We start from the raw sequence: 15,312 nt of genomic DNA on the forward strand, positions 1-15,312 counted from the left end.
GAAGAACTCCTTCCTATAGCATATCTACAGAAAAGGCGGTGTCCGTGGTCAGAGACCTCCAGGGGTATGCCTGGACTGAAGGCCTCCTCCTGTAGTCAATAGGTGTCCTTATTGGGGATGTGGGGTGAAATTTGGTGTGTGTTTTGGGAGCTCTGTCTTTGTAGTCAACGGGTGTCCTCATTGGGAGACTTCGGAGTATCCTGCACTTTATACCCAAAAGCTTGGGATCACTTGTCCTGCAATCTGGTAGGGGCTCCTTATCGGGGGACAAGGATACGTCCAACATTTGGGATGAACCACAGCTATACCTGCATCCGCGGACTAGAGAAATAGCTGGTAGCGGAGGGTTATCCTTGGCCAGGGAGATGCCTCATCCGTGAAGTCTCGAAGCCGCGGACGAGCCTTGGGCCTTTGTGGTTGGGCCTCATCGGCGGACATTTCTAAAACTAGTAGAAGACGGTTTCCAGTTGGTTTCCTACTGGGCCTCGGGATAAGAAATATAAGCCCATTAGGTTTCTTGTTCCCCAAGAACTACGTGGGCTTGATCCCCTATAAATAGGGGTACGTAGGCAAATTATAAGGGGTCAGAAGCGAGAGCGCAAAGGAGCCACCACTAACCCTAAGCAATCTCAGCCCCCGATAATCACCACCACCAAATATTGTTCATCTTTTATGACGAATATTATTCATCGGATCCACCGATTACTGTTCACGTTTCCGACGGAGAATCGCCATCACAGATCTTGTTTCCGGCTGCGAACCTCAAACTTTGTTGCTCCCAAATTCCTCCGTCAATAAATTGACGTTAGAAGGAGGGGCTAATCAAGATCTACATCTGGGAGGAAGGATGTCTCAATATCATGATGGAAGTTTTTATGATGGAAGTTCTGAAGAAGATTCTGATCACGGTTATGAACATGAACCCTACGTTCTGCCAATGACTGATCGTCCTACGCCGGACGTTGGGGGACAGCTGCCTGTGCTCATCAGCAACGCCGACTTGTTGGAACAACTGTATCACATGGGTGATGCTTTGAATGGTTTCGATTAAAGGTTGAGCACTGTGGAGCGACGCAAGGCCAGGAGGGGTCTTCGCCGCGGCCATGCAGCTCATACACTTGGAAAAGCACCCATGACTGATAGGGATGCCTCAGCCGGCCACGGCCGTACCGGATGAGGGAGTGTGCCGATAACCCCGCGACACCTGGACTATTCCAATGACACGTCCCCAATCATCGAGCTAGTGGAAGAAGATGCTGATGGTCGGGAAATCCTGTGGGCGGACAACCAGGGAGCCACCCATCCGCACCAGTCTGGACGTAGTCTCGAGGAACGCCGACAGGCGGAGTCGATGCTAGAGAATCAGCAACGGGGCTTCGCTGCTTTAAAAGATCACTTGGGCGATGATGATTTAAGAATGTTATTACTTGAATGGCAGAAAGAAGCTAATCGTGGAGATGTGACGCCCCATGATACAACGCGTGTGCCCCTGAATTCCCAGGAAAATCGGGAGTGGCACCGTGACCCAACGTGTGTGCCCCTGAATTCCCAGGAAAATCGGGAGCGGCACCGCGATCATGAGAGAGCTCATCCCCGCCTATCGTTGGATCGATATGGTCGTGGGTATGGAAACGATCGTTGGAGAAGGCCTCAATGGAGGGGAAGAGGTGGAGGCCAAGGTAGATACTTAGAGGGATACCGTTGCGACAATTACCACGGTCACCTTGATTCCTGCTGGAATAATCGAGCAGATAGTTATGACTATGCGGAACATGATGATCACACAGATGTGGAAAACTATGATCGCGGTACGGCTCGAGGCCGCGGCCAGGGTCAAGAAGAAAATCAAGGAAGAAATTAAGGTCGGAATCCCGAAGTAATTGTGATACCCGAAGATGCCCAGAATACAAACCAGCAGCAATCCCCTCAAGGGGAGAATCAAGTGGAGGTACCTCCATTACAACCCCAAGGTCCGCAGCCTCAAATGCAGACCATTCCAGGCGTGGGAACTTTCAATGTGGGAGATCTAAGAAGGCTACTTAACCACCTGGAAGGCAGAGTGACTGCCACAACTGAAATCCCTTCCCCATTCTCGGTGGCGGTAAGAGAGGCACAGTTGTCGGCCGTGTATCGCAACACTACTAGCGATCTCCGTTTCCACGGAAACTCAGATCCGGTGGAATTCCTGGGTCATTTTAATACAGAGATGGATGTGTACCAAGTCTCGACTTGGCTCGATGCCGTCTCTTGGCGGCAACCTTTAGAGAAAGTGCCCAGCAGTGGTTTCAAAAGCTTGGGCTAGGAGTGATCACTTCCTGGGATCAGATGAAAACTCTGTTCTTAACCAAGTTCCAAGCCGCGGTAAGATACACGCCCTCTGTCACAACTCTTGCCAATGTTAGGCAAAGGGAAAATGAAAGCTTGACATCGTACTTCAAAAGGTTCAACGTTGAATCTACCAGCGTGAGGGGAGCGTCAGACGAAGCCCTGAAAAGCTTCTTGATCGCAGGATTAAGGGTTGGCTCGGATTTTTGGAAGCACTTACAAGGGAACGACCTGGCTACTCTAGCAGATGTCTTTGCTTTGGCAGAATCATTCAAAGCTATAGAACAATCTTTGGCAGAGGTGCAACCGACTTCACAGGTGAGTCAGAGAAACAAAGCAAGGAAGAGAGATAGGTCTCCCAGCCCAAGGTACAGAAGGAGTAGTCAAAGCCCAGACCGGCTGAATACCGCAAGCACGAGGAAGGGATGGAGCCCTCCCTCAAACTATGACTACAGAACAAGCCGGTACACGCCTTTGGTTGCATCTATCGAGCATATCTTCAAAGTAAACAAAAATAGAGGGCTGTTTAAAAAACCTGAAGCTTTATCATCATGGAAAAGCAACAAGAAAAAGTATTGCGAATATCATGAGTCATCTGGACATAACACGCATGAGTCTCGATAATTAAAAGATGAAATCGAATCGCTTATCAAGGAAGGATACCTCGGTGAATGGGTAGTCAAGGAAGTAAGAAAGCACAAGGATGACAAAGCAAAGGAAGAAGAAAGGCGAGCCCCGCGCAGGTCAAATAATGATACTCTGGAGGAAAATAAATTCGTCAGGGATGGCAGCATCCGAACAATCTACGGGGGAGATCCCGGGATGGAATGTAGTAACCGAGCCTTGGCAAGATACGCTAGGGAAGCTCGATTCAGGCCTCTCACGGACATTCATAGTGTGGAAACTCGACCGCCCAAAATGTTTAAAGACGAGTCCATGGATATTACCTTCAGAGAAGCAGATGCCCGATGGGTACATCACCCCCACAATAATGCACTGGTTATTTCCATCCAGATCGGAACCAAAAATGTCCATAGAGCCTTCGTGGATAATGGAAGCTCGACAAATATCCTCTACTACAGCACCTTCAAGAAGATGGGACTACCTGATCGGGATATATCGGGGGAAGACTCGTGGGTCTATGGCTTTTCTGGTGCAGGATTTAGAGTCATAGGATCGATTCGGCTGCCATGTACTTTGGGGGAAAGCCCGTTGTCGGTAACAAAGATGCTTGAATTTAAGGTCCTGAATCAGGAATTGTCCCACAACGTGTTGCTGGGACGACCTTTTCTGCGGGAGATGAGGGTTATCACTTCAATCCACCACCTAACCATCAAATTTCCAATGTCAAATGGGGTGGGAAGTATAAAGGGTTCTCCGTATGACTCTCGGGAGTGCTACATGCAAGCTATGAGAGGCTTTAGAAAAGACTCCCATGCCGAAAATACTTCGGACGAAGATCAAGAAAAGAGCATTGAGCAACCAATTGAGGAAATCCGAGTCCACTATTATGTTGAGCAAGAAGATGAGCATCCCTCAGGGCTGCCCCCAATAACGTTGTACTTGGAAGATACAATCAGAATTGAGATGTTGGAAGAAGAGGAGGCACACCATAGTCCAAACAGATTTCAATGGGGAACGGTTAGAAGGAAGATTCAATGTCTTGCAAAGCCTAAAACATGATGAGTGTGAGGTAGATGCCCTTCTCCCTGAAGGAGCACCCTTACCCTCAAAACAGACCAAGGAAGTTGATGCCCCTGCTATGCAGGGCGCGCCTTCTAAAGAAGTCGACGCTCCCCCTAAAGGGGATGCGCCTTCTCTACAAGACAATGAAATCCATGATTCGCCTGACCTAGATCCCCGGATACCAATGCCGACGGAGAAGATGGGGCCAGCGGAAGATAAAATTGAAATCCCTGTCAATGAAAAAGATCCGAGTAAAGTTTTGAGAATAGGATCTCAGTTGGCACCAAGGTTGAAGGAGGGTCGTTCAATATTTCTCTTGGCGAACCTTGATGTATTTGCATGGAGCCATCCTGATATGGTAGGAATTGATCCAGAGGTGATGTGCCACCGATTGAATATCGACCCCAAGCATAAAGGGGTTCGATAAAAACGCAGGGCCGTAAGCGGAGAGAGAGCTATAGCCCTAGCAGAGGAAGTAGAGAGACTCCTAGATGTCAGACTAATTCGAGAATCCTTCTACCAGAGTGGCTAGCAAACTCGGTGTTGGTAAGCCCAACGGTAAATAGAGAACATGCGTGGACTTCACCAATCTGAATAAGACGTGCCCGAAAGATAGTTTTCCCCTACCAAGAATCGATCAGTTAGTCGACGCCATGGCAGGACATGTCTTGCTAAGCTTCATGGACGCATACTCCGGGTATAACCAAATCCTTATGTATGAGCCTGACCAGGAGCACACCTCTTTTATTACCGATAGATGGCTCTATTGCTATATCGGAATGCCATTTGGTCTGATCAACACCGGTGCCACTTATCAAAGAATGGTAAACAAAATGTTCAAGAAGCAGATTGGGAAGACGATGGAAGTATATGTGGATGATATGCTCGTAAAGTCTAAAAGGGCGGAAGACCACATCGCCGACTGAGCTGAAATGTTCCATATTCTGAGACAATATAAGATGAATTTAAACCCGCAGAAGTGTGTGTTCGGTGTGGAGTCAGGGAAATTCTTGGGATTCATGGTCAACCACCGGGGGATTGAGGCTAACCCGGCAAAAATCAAAGCTCTGCTAGACATGAAATCTCCCACCATCGTCAAACAAGTACAGAGCCTGACTGGAAGGATTGCGGCCCTAAATTGATTTATCTCAAAGTCATTAGATAGGTGCAAAGAATTCTTCAAGGCAATCAAAGGAAGGGGGAAGGATTTTCTGTGGACCCCTGAGTGTGAAGAGGATTTTCTGAAAATTAAAGAGCAGTTGGGAAATCCTCCAATGTTGGCCAAGACAGAAGACGGAGAAACATTGATTTTTTACTTGGCGGTGTCTGGATACTCCGTCAGCGCGGTGTTGGTAAAGGAAGAAGTAAGCCAGCAGTGGCCCGTATACTATGTGAGTAAAAGGTTGTTGGATGCGGAAACCAGGTATACCAATATGGAAAAACTGGTGTACGCTCTCATTCTTGCGACACGAAAGTTAAGACCATACTTTCAGGCTCACTGAATAGAAGTTCGCACCACTTATCCACTTTGGCATATTCTACAAAAACCTGAATCATCAGGGAGAATGTTAAAATGGGCAGTAGAGCTAGGACAATTCGACTTGGAGTATTGTCCTCGCACTGCAATTAAGGGACAAGCGCTGGCTGATTTCATACTTGAGTTCGATGCAGAAGTTGATGACAAGGCCATAGTGTTGGCGGAACCTACTTCGCAAGGAAGTTCTCATGATGAAAAGAGGCAGGAACTACCACACCTTGGTGGATATTACATGTCGATGGGGCCGTGAACAATAATGGATCAGGTGTCGGGATTGTCCTGGTCACTCCGGAAGGGCACCGCTTGATGAGTGCTATCCATTTCAAATTCTTTGCTACTAACAATGATGATGAGTATGAAGCATTGATCAACGGTCTAAAACTAGATCTGGAGGTGGGGGTCATGAATCTGATAGTCCGGAGCGATTCCGAATTAGTTGTGAACCAGGTCAACGAAGGTTTCCAGGCCCGGGGACCTCGGACGGAGTTATATATGAGATGTGCACAACACCTATTGAATTTTTTTTTAAGTACCAGGCTAGAAAGTGTCCCGCGAGAAGAAAATAGTAATGCGGATGCTTTGGCCAAGATGGGGTCACAGATGGACAGCGTCCAACTTGGACAAATCCCTTTGGGAATCCAAGAAATCCCAAGTATTCCGGAGGTGGAGGTGTTTCAGATGCAAGAAGTTCCACGAGAAAGCTGGATGACCCCCATTCATAACTATATTCAGACAGGAGCTGTACCAGAAGACAAACTACAGGCTCAACGCCTTCGGTACCAGGCTGCAAAGTATGTCGAATATGACGGGGTATTATACAAGAGAGGATTTAACCAGCCACTGTTACGTTGTGTGGATATGGAAGAAGGAAATTATATTCTCAGAGAGGTGCACAAAGGGATTTATGGCAATCACTCGGGGGGTGGTTCCTTGGCATTAAAAGTACTCAGACAAGGATACTACTAGCCAACTATGAGAGAAGATGCCTTCAATTTTGTCCGGGCTTGTGACCGTTGCCAGCAATTTGCCAACTATTCCAACGCCCCGGCATCAACCCTTACCTCATTGGCGAGTCCTCGGCCTTTTGACATGTGGGGAATTGATCTCATTGGAGAATTGCCCAAAGCAAAGGGGGGTGTGAAATACGCCGTGGTGGCTGTGGACTACTTTACCAAATGGGCAGAGGCTATGCCACTAGCCACGATCACGGCAAAGAAGATAAGGGATTTTTTTTTCAATTCCATAGTATGCAGGTTCGGTATCCCCTATAAACTCATCTCGGACAATGGGAAGTAGTTTGATAGTAAAGATTTAAGGAAGCTTTGTGAGGACTTGAAAATCAAAAAGGACTTTGCCGCTGTTTATCATCCGCAGAGTAATGGTCAGACGGAGGCTATAAACAAAATCATAAAACATACCTTGAAGGCAAAGTTAGAAGAGAAAAAAGGAGATTGGCCAGAGGAGATGCCCATGGTCCTTTGGTCTTACAATACGACCCCTAGATCGACCACAGGAGAAACTCCCTTTTCTGCTGACTTATGGGTATGAGGCCATGGTTCCCGTGGAGGTAGGAGTCGGATCCCTCCGGAGAGACGTGTTTGTTGAGGAAGATGCAGAAGTTAACCAGAGGCTTTACTTGGATTTGTTAGATGAAGCCCGAATGAACTCTCAATTAAAGCTTGCTGCATATCAGCAGATAATCGCAAGGTATTTCAATAAAAAGGTAAAATCCGTGCCGTTCAAGGTTGGAGATCTTGTGTTGCGAAAGGTTATGCCTAACACTAAGATAGCTCAGCACGGGGTGCTTGGAGCTAATTGGGAAGGACCGTACAAGGTTAAAGTTATACTCTGGAAGGGAACCTATCGCTTGGAAGATCTGGATGGTAAACTTATTCCTCGAGCGTGGAATGCGGAACATCTACGAAAGTATTATCAGTAGGGTGTGGCTGTGTCCCCCTTATTTTCTTATTTGATTATTATGTAATAGACTAGTAGCAAATAAATTCCTCATAGCCTAGGGGGTAGTACATGTGACTGCGAACCTTGGAACTAGCAGAAGGAAGAAAATTTTCAAATAATTTCCCCATAGAGCATAGTAGCCATGGGACTGGTGTAATTTATGTACTAGAGCGTATTATCGAATAACTGTTGTTTTATAACATAGTATGCATATGGCTAGCCAAATGAGCTAAGGTCAGAGTCCTGCATTTTAAGGCGCGCCCTTGGACTGACACTTGAGTAAAATATCGCAAAGGTATTACTGAAAGGAAACAGTACGTGTAATTTACAAAAGAAATAAGGCGCGCCCTCATTGCTAAAATGTTACGAGAAAGGAGTCTATAAATCTTAATGATATGGGGACAACTTTGAAATCACATAAAAAGAAAAACACCCACAAATCTGCTAATAAATATTCGCTAAATATCAAAGGGTGCGCCCTATAGTAACATAAGTCATGACGAACTAACTGCAAATTCATGGAAACATGATATAAAGGCACGACATCATGGAAGTATGAGTCATGATGTTGAAAACATAAAGTGGCCAAGAAAAAATTGAAGTGCCTTAACAAATTTTGTGCATACTGAAAAAGATAAAATCATATTAAGCCATACGAAATGTCATGATGCAAAGGTAAAAAAAGTAGCAAGAAATAAGTCATACAATTTTGCACAGCATCAAAAGAGGGCTGGCTCCTCAAAAGTATTTTAGTACGGATGCAAAATTAAAATAAATCAGGGCGCGCCCTGAGACTGGTCTGTTGGAGGAATGGCTTGAAGAGGAACAGTGGGATCAGCTTCTGGTGCATCCTTAAAGGGTTCCTCACTTGGTGCACCCTCATCTCCTTCCTCTAATCCAAGTTCTACCCTCCTCGCCTTGATCTCATCAGCATGCTCCCTCTTGAATTCTACCATCTCAGCAACCGTTTCCTCTCCAAACTTCTCAAATATATAGTCAGGATCATTTGCCATGAAACCAATCATGTAGAAGTGGAAACCATTGGCAAATGCTTCATCAGTCATTTCCCTATTCTCATCAGGCCAGCCCATTTTTTGCTGCTCCTCTAGATACTCAATCCTCAAGTTGGCTGCACCAAGCTCAGTGTGGAGAGAGGTAGCCTTTTTTATGGTAATCTCTAGATGAGAAGTAAGATTGGCCACATCATCCTTGAGAAAGGAGATTTCAAAGTCCTTGGCCTTGATATCCTTAGTATGTAAAAAGTCCTTGTCTTTGAGGGTGTTCCTCAGAATGTTATTGTCACCCTGTAGCCTCTCTAGGCACGCCCCCTCTTTAAGAAGTGTTAGGTCACACACACTGTAGAGGGGGTGAATATAGTGTATAATACAATCAAATCGAACTTTAATATATTAAGTAACAGAAAACAAACTTTATTGAAACAATAAACTCTGTTACAGTATGGAACTGTTACCTCTCAGTGATGAACAAATATCACGAGAGCTGCTAGGGTTATGATGAATAATCTTCTCGAATATATATTAACACTTTTAGTGTAAACCCTATGTCTGTGTTTATATACTACACAGTTACAAGATAATTGCTAATTGATATGGAATATAATTCTGCTTCCTAAAATATATCAATCAGATATCTTTTCTTCCAAGTATTCCATTCTTCACGGAATTCCTTCTTCATGCATATCTCTTCTTATGTTTATCTCGATCTTCTTTCCTTTAATCAGCTACTGTCCTTCTCTGATCATCCTTCAGCACTTAAGTTCTGATATCTAACTTCTGATGATTATCTCCTGATAATATAAGTACTGATATCCTTAAATCCTGACTTCCAGTATAAGTACTGATCAACAGTTAAGTACTGATTTGTCCTGTTAAGTAAGATCTGAAATCTAAACATAAATTATATTAGCCATGACATTATCAAATATATCTAACAATCTCCCCCAACTTGTAAATTAGCATAATATACAAGTTTAACAGATATTTGATGATATCAAAAACATTAAGTACAAATGCACGAGAATTAGACTAGATAACTACAACTTACAGTCTTTAAAGCTTTACCAATATTCAACTTCTGATAACAACTTCAGTCTGTACAAATATCAGAATTTAAGCAGTTGTAGATCTTCGACTTGGCTTCATCATCTGAACTCTCTGATGTCAGAAGTTGTTCTGAGATAGTTCTTCAATAAACATTTCTCAGCATATCTGAGTTCATCAATCATTCTCCTTTTGGCATCTTTAAGCTCTGCAGTATCTTCACCAGTTTGAAAGATTGCAGCTCTGAGATCATTGATCTTTGCTTTTCTCAACTCCTGATCTAGTCTTATGACATAGACTTTGTCAGACTCCAGATTAAATTCAAGTCCCTTAATACCAAGATATGTTCTGATCTGTGCAGTATTAGGCTTCATATCAATAATATCACCATTATGATCTCTGTACTTTGGAACATATGTGCTGTCGGACTTAACAGAATAAAGCCTTTTCTGTCTCTGAATCTGTTCTTTTAAGTAGTTTGCAGCAGTCCCTGTTATTCTGTCATCCACTTGAAGTAAGATAAGTACATGCTCCAATTCTTCAAAATACTTCAATGGAATGGCATTTTATCTTATATGATAAACCCTACCATCTGTCATGAAATATAATATGATGTATTCTTTCAAGTAGGTATGGTAAACCATCTGTACAGATTCCAGTTGATTCAATCTCTCAGGAGTTGCTCCAATACCTGGTTCACTCAAGGAAGTTGGATCATTGGTAGTGTTGTGTACTCTTCTTTCATCAGCACTTCCCAATCCAGTTTTATCTCTTGCTTCCTTTCCAGTAACTACTCTAGCTTCAAAACCACTTGCAGTGGTCTACAAAGATTGAGTCTGTTTTGCTTTAGTGAATCCTGGTAGGAGTGTCTTTGATCTATCTTCTGATATCAAGTTAACTTGAGCTATGTCAGAGGTTACTTGCTTCTTCTGAATATCAGAACTTATAATTTCTTGACTCTGAACAACTTGAGCCATGTCAGAGGTTGTTTTAAGAACTTTTCTTGAAGTCAGAGCAAGATCATCATTTTCATCAGTAATTTCTTCATCCTCAGGAGGTACATAAACCTTGATAGGTTCACCAACCTTTTCTTTACCCTTGGATCTTGGATCTATCTGTGGTTGTGATCTAGCCAATGTTGCTTCAGTATGTGTCCTTTCTTTGATCACAATGCCTTTGAGTTTTGGAAGTGACTTTTTACTAGAAGCTTCAGATTTAGATGTGACTTTCTCTGATTTAAGTCTGGCTTCTTCTTCCTTTAAACTTTCCAAATCCATTCCTGGATTTTCCTAAAGAAATAACTGTCTTGACATTTCCTCATCAAGATCTAGAAGTTCATCAGAACTTATCCTTTTACCAGCAGCAGAACTTATTCTTTTCCCAGTATCAGAACTTGTCCTGTGACTAGCTTATCTTGATGTGAATCCTCTACCTTGACTATGACCTCTACCCATTCCAGAGCTTCCTTGATCATCTTTTTCATTATCCTTTCATGTCAGTGTCTTGTCAGTCTTGCATTTGGACTTAATCACTTTCTCCCCCTTTTTGGCATCAGCAGGTAGTAGAAGAGAGATAAGCAATTCCACTGAGGATTGGATTTTAGTTAGTTGTGATTGCTGAGAAGCTTGATTTTTCAGAATTTCATCAATCTGAGCTTGTTGATGATCTTGAGTCTTCTCAATATAAGTAATCCTGTCAATGGTAGGTTGGAAGAACTTTTTCTTATCAATTTTCCAAACTTGTTCTTGTTTGATAAAGTTCTCCTGAATCTTGTGTAGCTCTGCATGAGTAGTTGAATGAAGACCTTGTAAATGTTTAGTACTCAATGCAGTGACTCTAAGCTGAGTTTTGAAATCATCAGAATTTAACATTTCATCAGCTTTAGTCAAGTGCTCAGCAAGATGCTTGTCAGTTGGAACACATGAAACTGAGTTCCATTCCTTAGTCCACTCCTGACCTGCACGAGTTTCACTCCAAGGTACTGGTGCTTCTCCGGTAACAAACTTCTTAACCAGTTCAGACTTAGGAAGAGTCTGTTGAGGAGTAAGTCCTGAAGGACCTGTTTCATCAGCATCTACAGTTGGAGCAGCATCACCAGTATCTCCAGCATTTGCAGCATCAGAACTTAAAGAATCAGTATCTTCTGATAAGACAACAGTGTGAGTAGCAATGGAGGCTTCAGCATCCTCTAATTGCTGATCTTGTTCTAAGTTCTGATCAACAGCCATATCATGATGCTCACCTAAATTCTGATCATCAGCATCTTGATGCAGAGAAGGTGTTGTTGATAACTCTGGAGTTTGAACAGCATCAGTAACAGGTGTTGTGAAAGGAATATTTGTTGTTGGAGCTTCTAAGAGAATGACTACAGGCACAACCAAGTTTTGAACATCAATATCAGCACTTGTGCCTGGATCAACAGAAGACACAGAAGGTGTGTTAGCCTTTTCTGAAACAGCTTCCTGAGATGGAGTTGATGGAGAAGAAGTGACTGGAGCAAATTCCTTGTCATGTGAGATCAGAGATTCCTGATCCCCTTCCTTAGCTGCTTCCTCTTCATCATCTGAAACTGGCCTTTTTGCCCTCTGTTTCTTGTATCTCTTTGTTGATTTGGATTCCTTGGGAGTTTCATGAACTGTCATTCTTCTAAGCCGTTTGAGAATCCTAGATCCCCCAATTCCAGAATCCTTCTGAGAGGTCACTTTCTCAGCTTCACCTACAACAGGTTCTGAAGAAGGAACCTGTTCCTCAGTATTAGATTCATCTCTCAGTACAGTCCTCCTCCTCTTTTGAGGTGTTTGAGGAATAGTTTTTGTCCTCTTTGGCTTGGAGGATGAGGGTTGAACAGTCTGTGAAGTAGAGAGATAGGATTTGAGATAAGTCCTGAGGGTAGGTTGAGTAGTATGAGTGGTAGGTGCTGAGGATGATGGTTTTTGGGTGTTTGAGGTTGGTTGGACATCAGAGTAAACAGATCTATAAGTATCAGGATCAGCATTTACTAGGATCTGTTTTACAGACTGAGGAATCTGTAATGGTCTAACCACTTTTTTCTTAGTATCAGCATTTACCATATCATTAAAATATCATTTTGCAACTCTAAAAGGTGGGGTTGAGGAACTAACTAATTGAGGTTCATCAGTACAAAAAGTATATATAAGTTGACAGAATCTAGCAAAATAGACAATATTTCTATCCTCTGTCATCCTATCCCCAATAAAACCAATTATTCCAGTTGCAAAATCAAAATGAGTTTGATGGATAATAGCATACCCTATGTGCTGACTCGGAATTGGGATAGCATCAAAATTCGAACATTTGTTCCCAAAAGCTTTGGTGATGCAGTCAAAGAAAAAACTCCATTCTCTTCTGATATTAGCTCTTTTTAACTGCCCAAGCTTTGCCAAACTCTTTTCATATCCCAAATCAGCCATTAACTCCTGAAGTGCTGATTCCTCTGGAGTTGAAAAAGTACAATTTTCTGGGAGATGTAGAGCTTTGCGTATTGTACCAGGAGTGACTGCATAAGATGAATCACCCACTTCAAAAACAATACTGGGAGTGCCATGTTTACCACCATCATCAAAGTGCCCAGTCCGCCAAAACGTCATAACTTGTTGACTCGAAAAGACTTCAGGCTGAGTTAATGCATACCCAATCTCACTGTGTGCAAGAAGATCTTGCACAAAATGCAATTCAGATGGAGCTTCAGCATGATCAAGAATTGCAGCATAGTGGTTTAGGACAAACTTAGCTCCATCAATGATTAAATCCTTAGGTGCCATGTGAAAAATTGAGATTCAAAAGTGCCTGTTAGGTGTTTGATAAGATGTCTGTATGAAAAACCAACGTGAGAAGAAAGAGAGTAAAAGTAAGTAAAGAGAAAAAATACGAAGAAAATAAAGGATTAAAGAAATCCTCTCTCTATTGTACTTATACTCTGAACAAAAATGTTACCGTTGGACACCTGTCAGACATGCAGTAATAACGGATAGTTACTGGGCTCGAGAAAACAGGAATCATTACTTACTCAGTTGCCTGTTTTCAAGGAAAAACCGTTCCACTTACCCAGATATTCCATTAATCAAGGTGAAACAGTTTTAATTCAAAATTGAAACTGTTCCCACTGAGTTAATTATTTTTCACTGCATCATTAATATTCGGAAAGTAAATCATGTAAAAATGACCAAGATAAATGAGATGAGTAAGTGCTGATAAAAAAATCAGAACTTATATTAAAACAGAATTTATATGGTCATCAGAATATCAATCAGGATTTAGCAATGCATTACCAAATATCTTAGAGACAAAATCTTGAAGCAAACACAAATGTCATTAATATATCAAGAGAATACTATTATGAAATGGAAATTACATCAGTACTTATACAAGATTTCCCTAAGCTACGAAACCTAACATCAACAGCCTTAGTCCTAGCTAAGAAGCCTGACAAAGCTGATGATGAAGAAAAATAGGAAGAAGACAAGATTAAATCATTTCTTCTTCTTCCTACTCTCGACAAACAGAATGGCGAGTTTGATGATTCGCTCTTGCTGGCGGAGAGCTGCCAGTCTTTCCTCCTCCATTCACTCCAGATGGTGATGGTAATCCATATAGAAGAACAGGAGGTGGGTCAGTACCTCCTGTGGGACAGAGTCCCATATCTCCTCAGGAATGGCCGTGACGTGCCATTCCTGCTGCCATTCGGCACAGCGTAGCTCCATATTGAAGTTTTGATAGTTCAAAAACATGTTGAATCTGACCATTGTGTTTTTGAAAGAAAAAGTATGAAGGTAAGTGTGTGAGAAAGAATTTGATGGGAAGGCTGATGTGAAGTGGCTGCTTATATAGGCAAGAGAATGCCAGAAGACGTAAAAGTATTTAATGCTGACAGGTAGAATTAATTCTATCTCGTCTCCCTAGACTTTGAAAAAGAATAACATTCATTGGAAAGAGGAAACATGGTTTAAAGCGCACAAGAAACAAGTAACAGTGGACTGTTCAAGTACAAATACCATTAACCCTAACCATAGTGACTATTAATCTTCCACTTCAATATATTCAAATATTAACTGAGACTGTTATCAAATTTTATTCACAGATAAGTCAAGTAAAACATTAGACTGTAATATCAGAACTTAGACTTATATCAGAACTTAACAGTCATCAGAACATAATTTCTTAACTCGAAAAAAAGAATGCCTATCTTAGTAAGTTCTTATACAAGTTCTGAGTTATACTCTTCAGAACTTAATCATCAGAATATGCAACCAGAGCTTGTCCTCAGAATTTGTACAATAATGACACAATGACTGTTTATCTAAAATAACATAGACCACCACAGAAATTTTCATAATTCAGATGGAGTGATTAGTGTGTGCATTAAGCTAAATAACAGATAAAGAGTAAAGTCTGATTCACTTCAGTACATCTTAGAAATAAGGCATAACTAAAATTTTGCTAAAGAGATGTCATTGTCCTGAAACCTACTGATGAATGAGTTCATGCTTGAGTCCACCTCAACTGTTTTGTGCTAATTTTATGCATCTTTTGAAATTCTATTTTACAGTAGCTTCTCAGTGTAAGTGAGTCACGACTGCTTATCAGAATTTATGCTATTATCAGAGTATTTCTCCAGTAATCATAGAGTGTGAAAAGTCATCAAGAAAATTTGCTTTTCTAATGCATATTTACTTAATACCAGCAATGCACTTGGGTCGTCCCTTCCACATTTTTACTCTAGATCTC

General features: G+C 42.2%; 2 protein-coding genes across 2 annotated transcripts; both read left to right on the plus strand.

Annotated features, from left to right (window-relative positions):
• Positions 1–5,854: 5,854 nt before the first annotated feature.
• LOC141685949 (uncharacterized) lies at positions 5,855–6,514 on the plus strand. The gene has a single exon (XM_074491023.1). The coding sequence runs from the start codon at positions 5,855–5,857 to the stop codon at positions 6,512–6,514; it is 660 nt and encodes a 219-aa protein (XP_074347124.1).
• A 6-nt stretch (positions 6,515–6,520) lies between these two features.
• Positions 6,521–7,487, plus strand: LOC141685950 (uncharacterized). The gene is made up of 2 exons (XM_074491024.1): positions 6,521–6,793; positions 7,062–7,487. The coding sequence occupies exons 1-2, from the start codon at positions 6,521–6,523 to the stop codon at positions 7,485–7,487; spliced, it is 699 nt and encodes a 232-aa protein (XP_074347125.1).
• Positions 7,488–15,312: the final 7,825 nt, after the last annotated feature.

This window comes from Apium graveolens, chromosome 9, assembly GCF_009905375.1.
Source record: "Apium graveolens cultivar Ventura chromosome 9, ASM990537v1, whole genome shotgun sequence".
Classification (NCBI taxonomy): Eukaryota; Viridiplantae; Streptophyta; class Magnoliopsida; order Apiales; family Apiaceae; genus Apium; species Apium graveolens.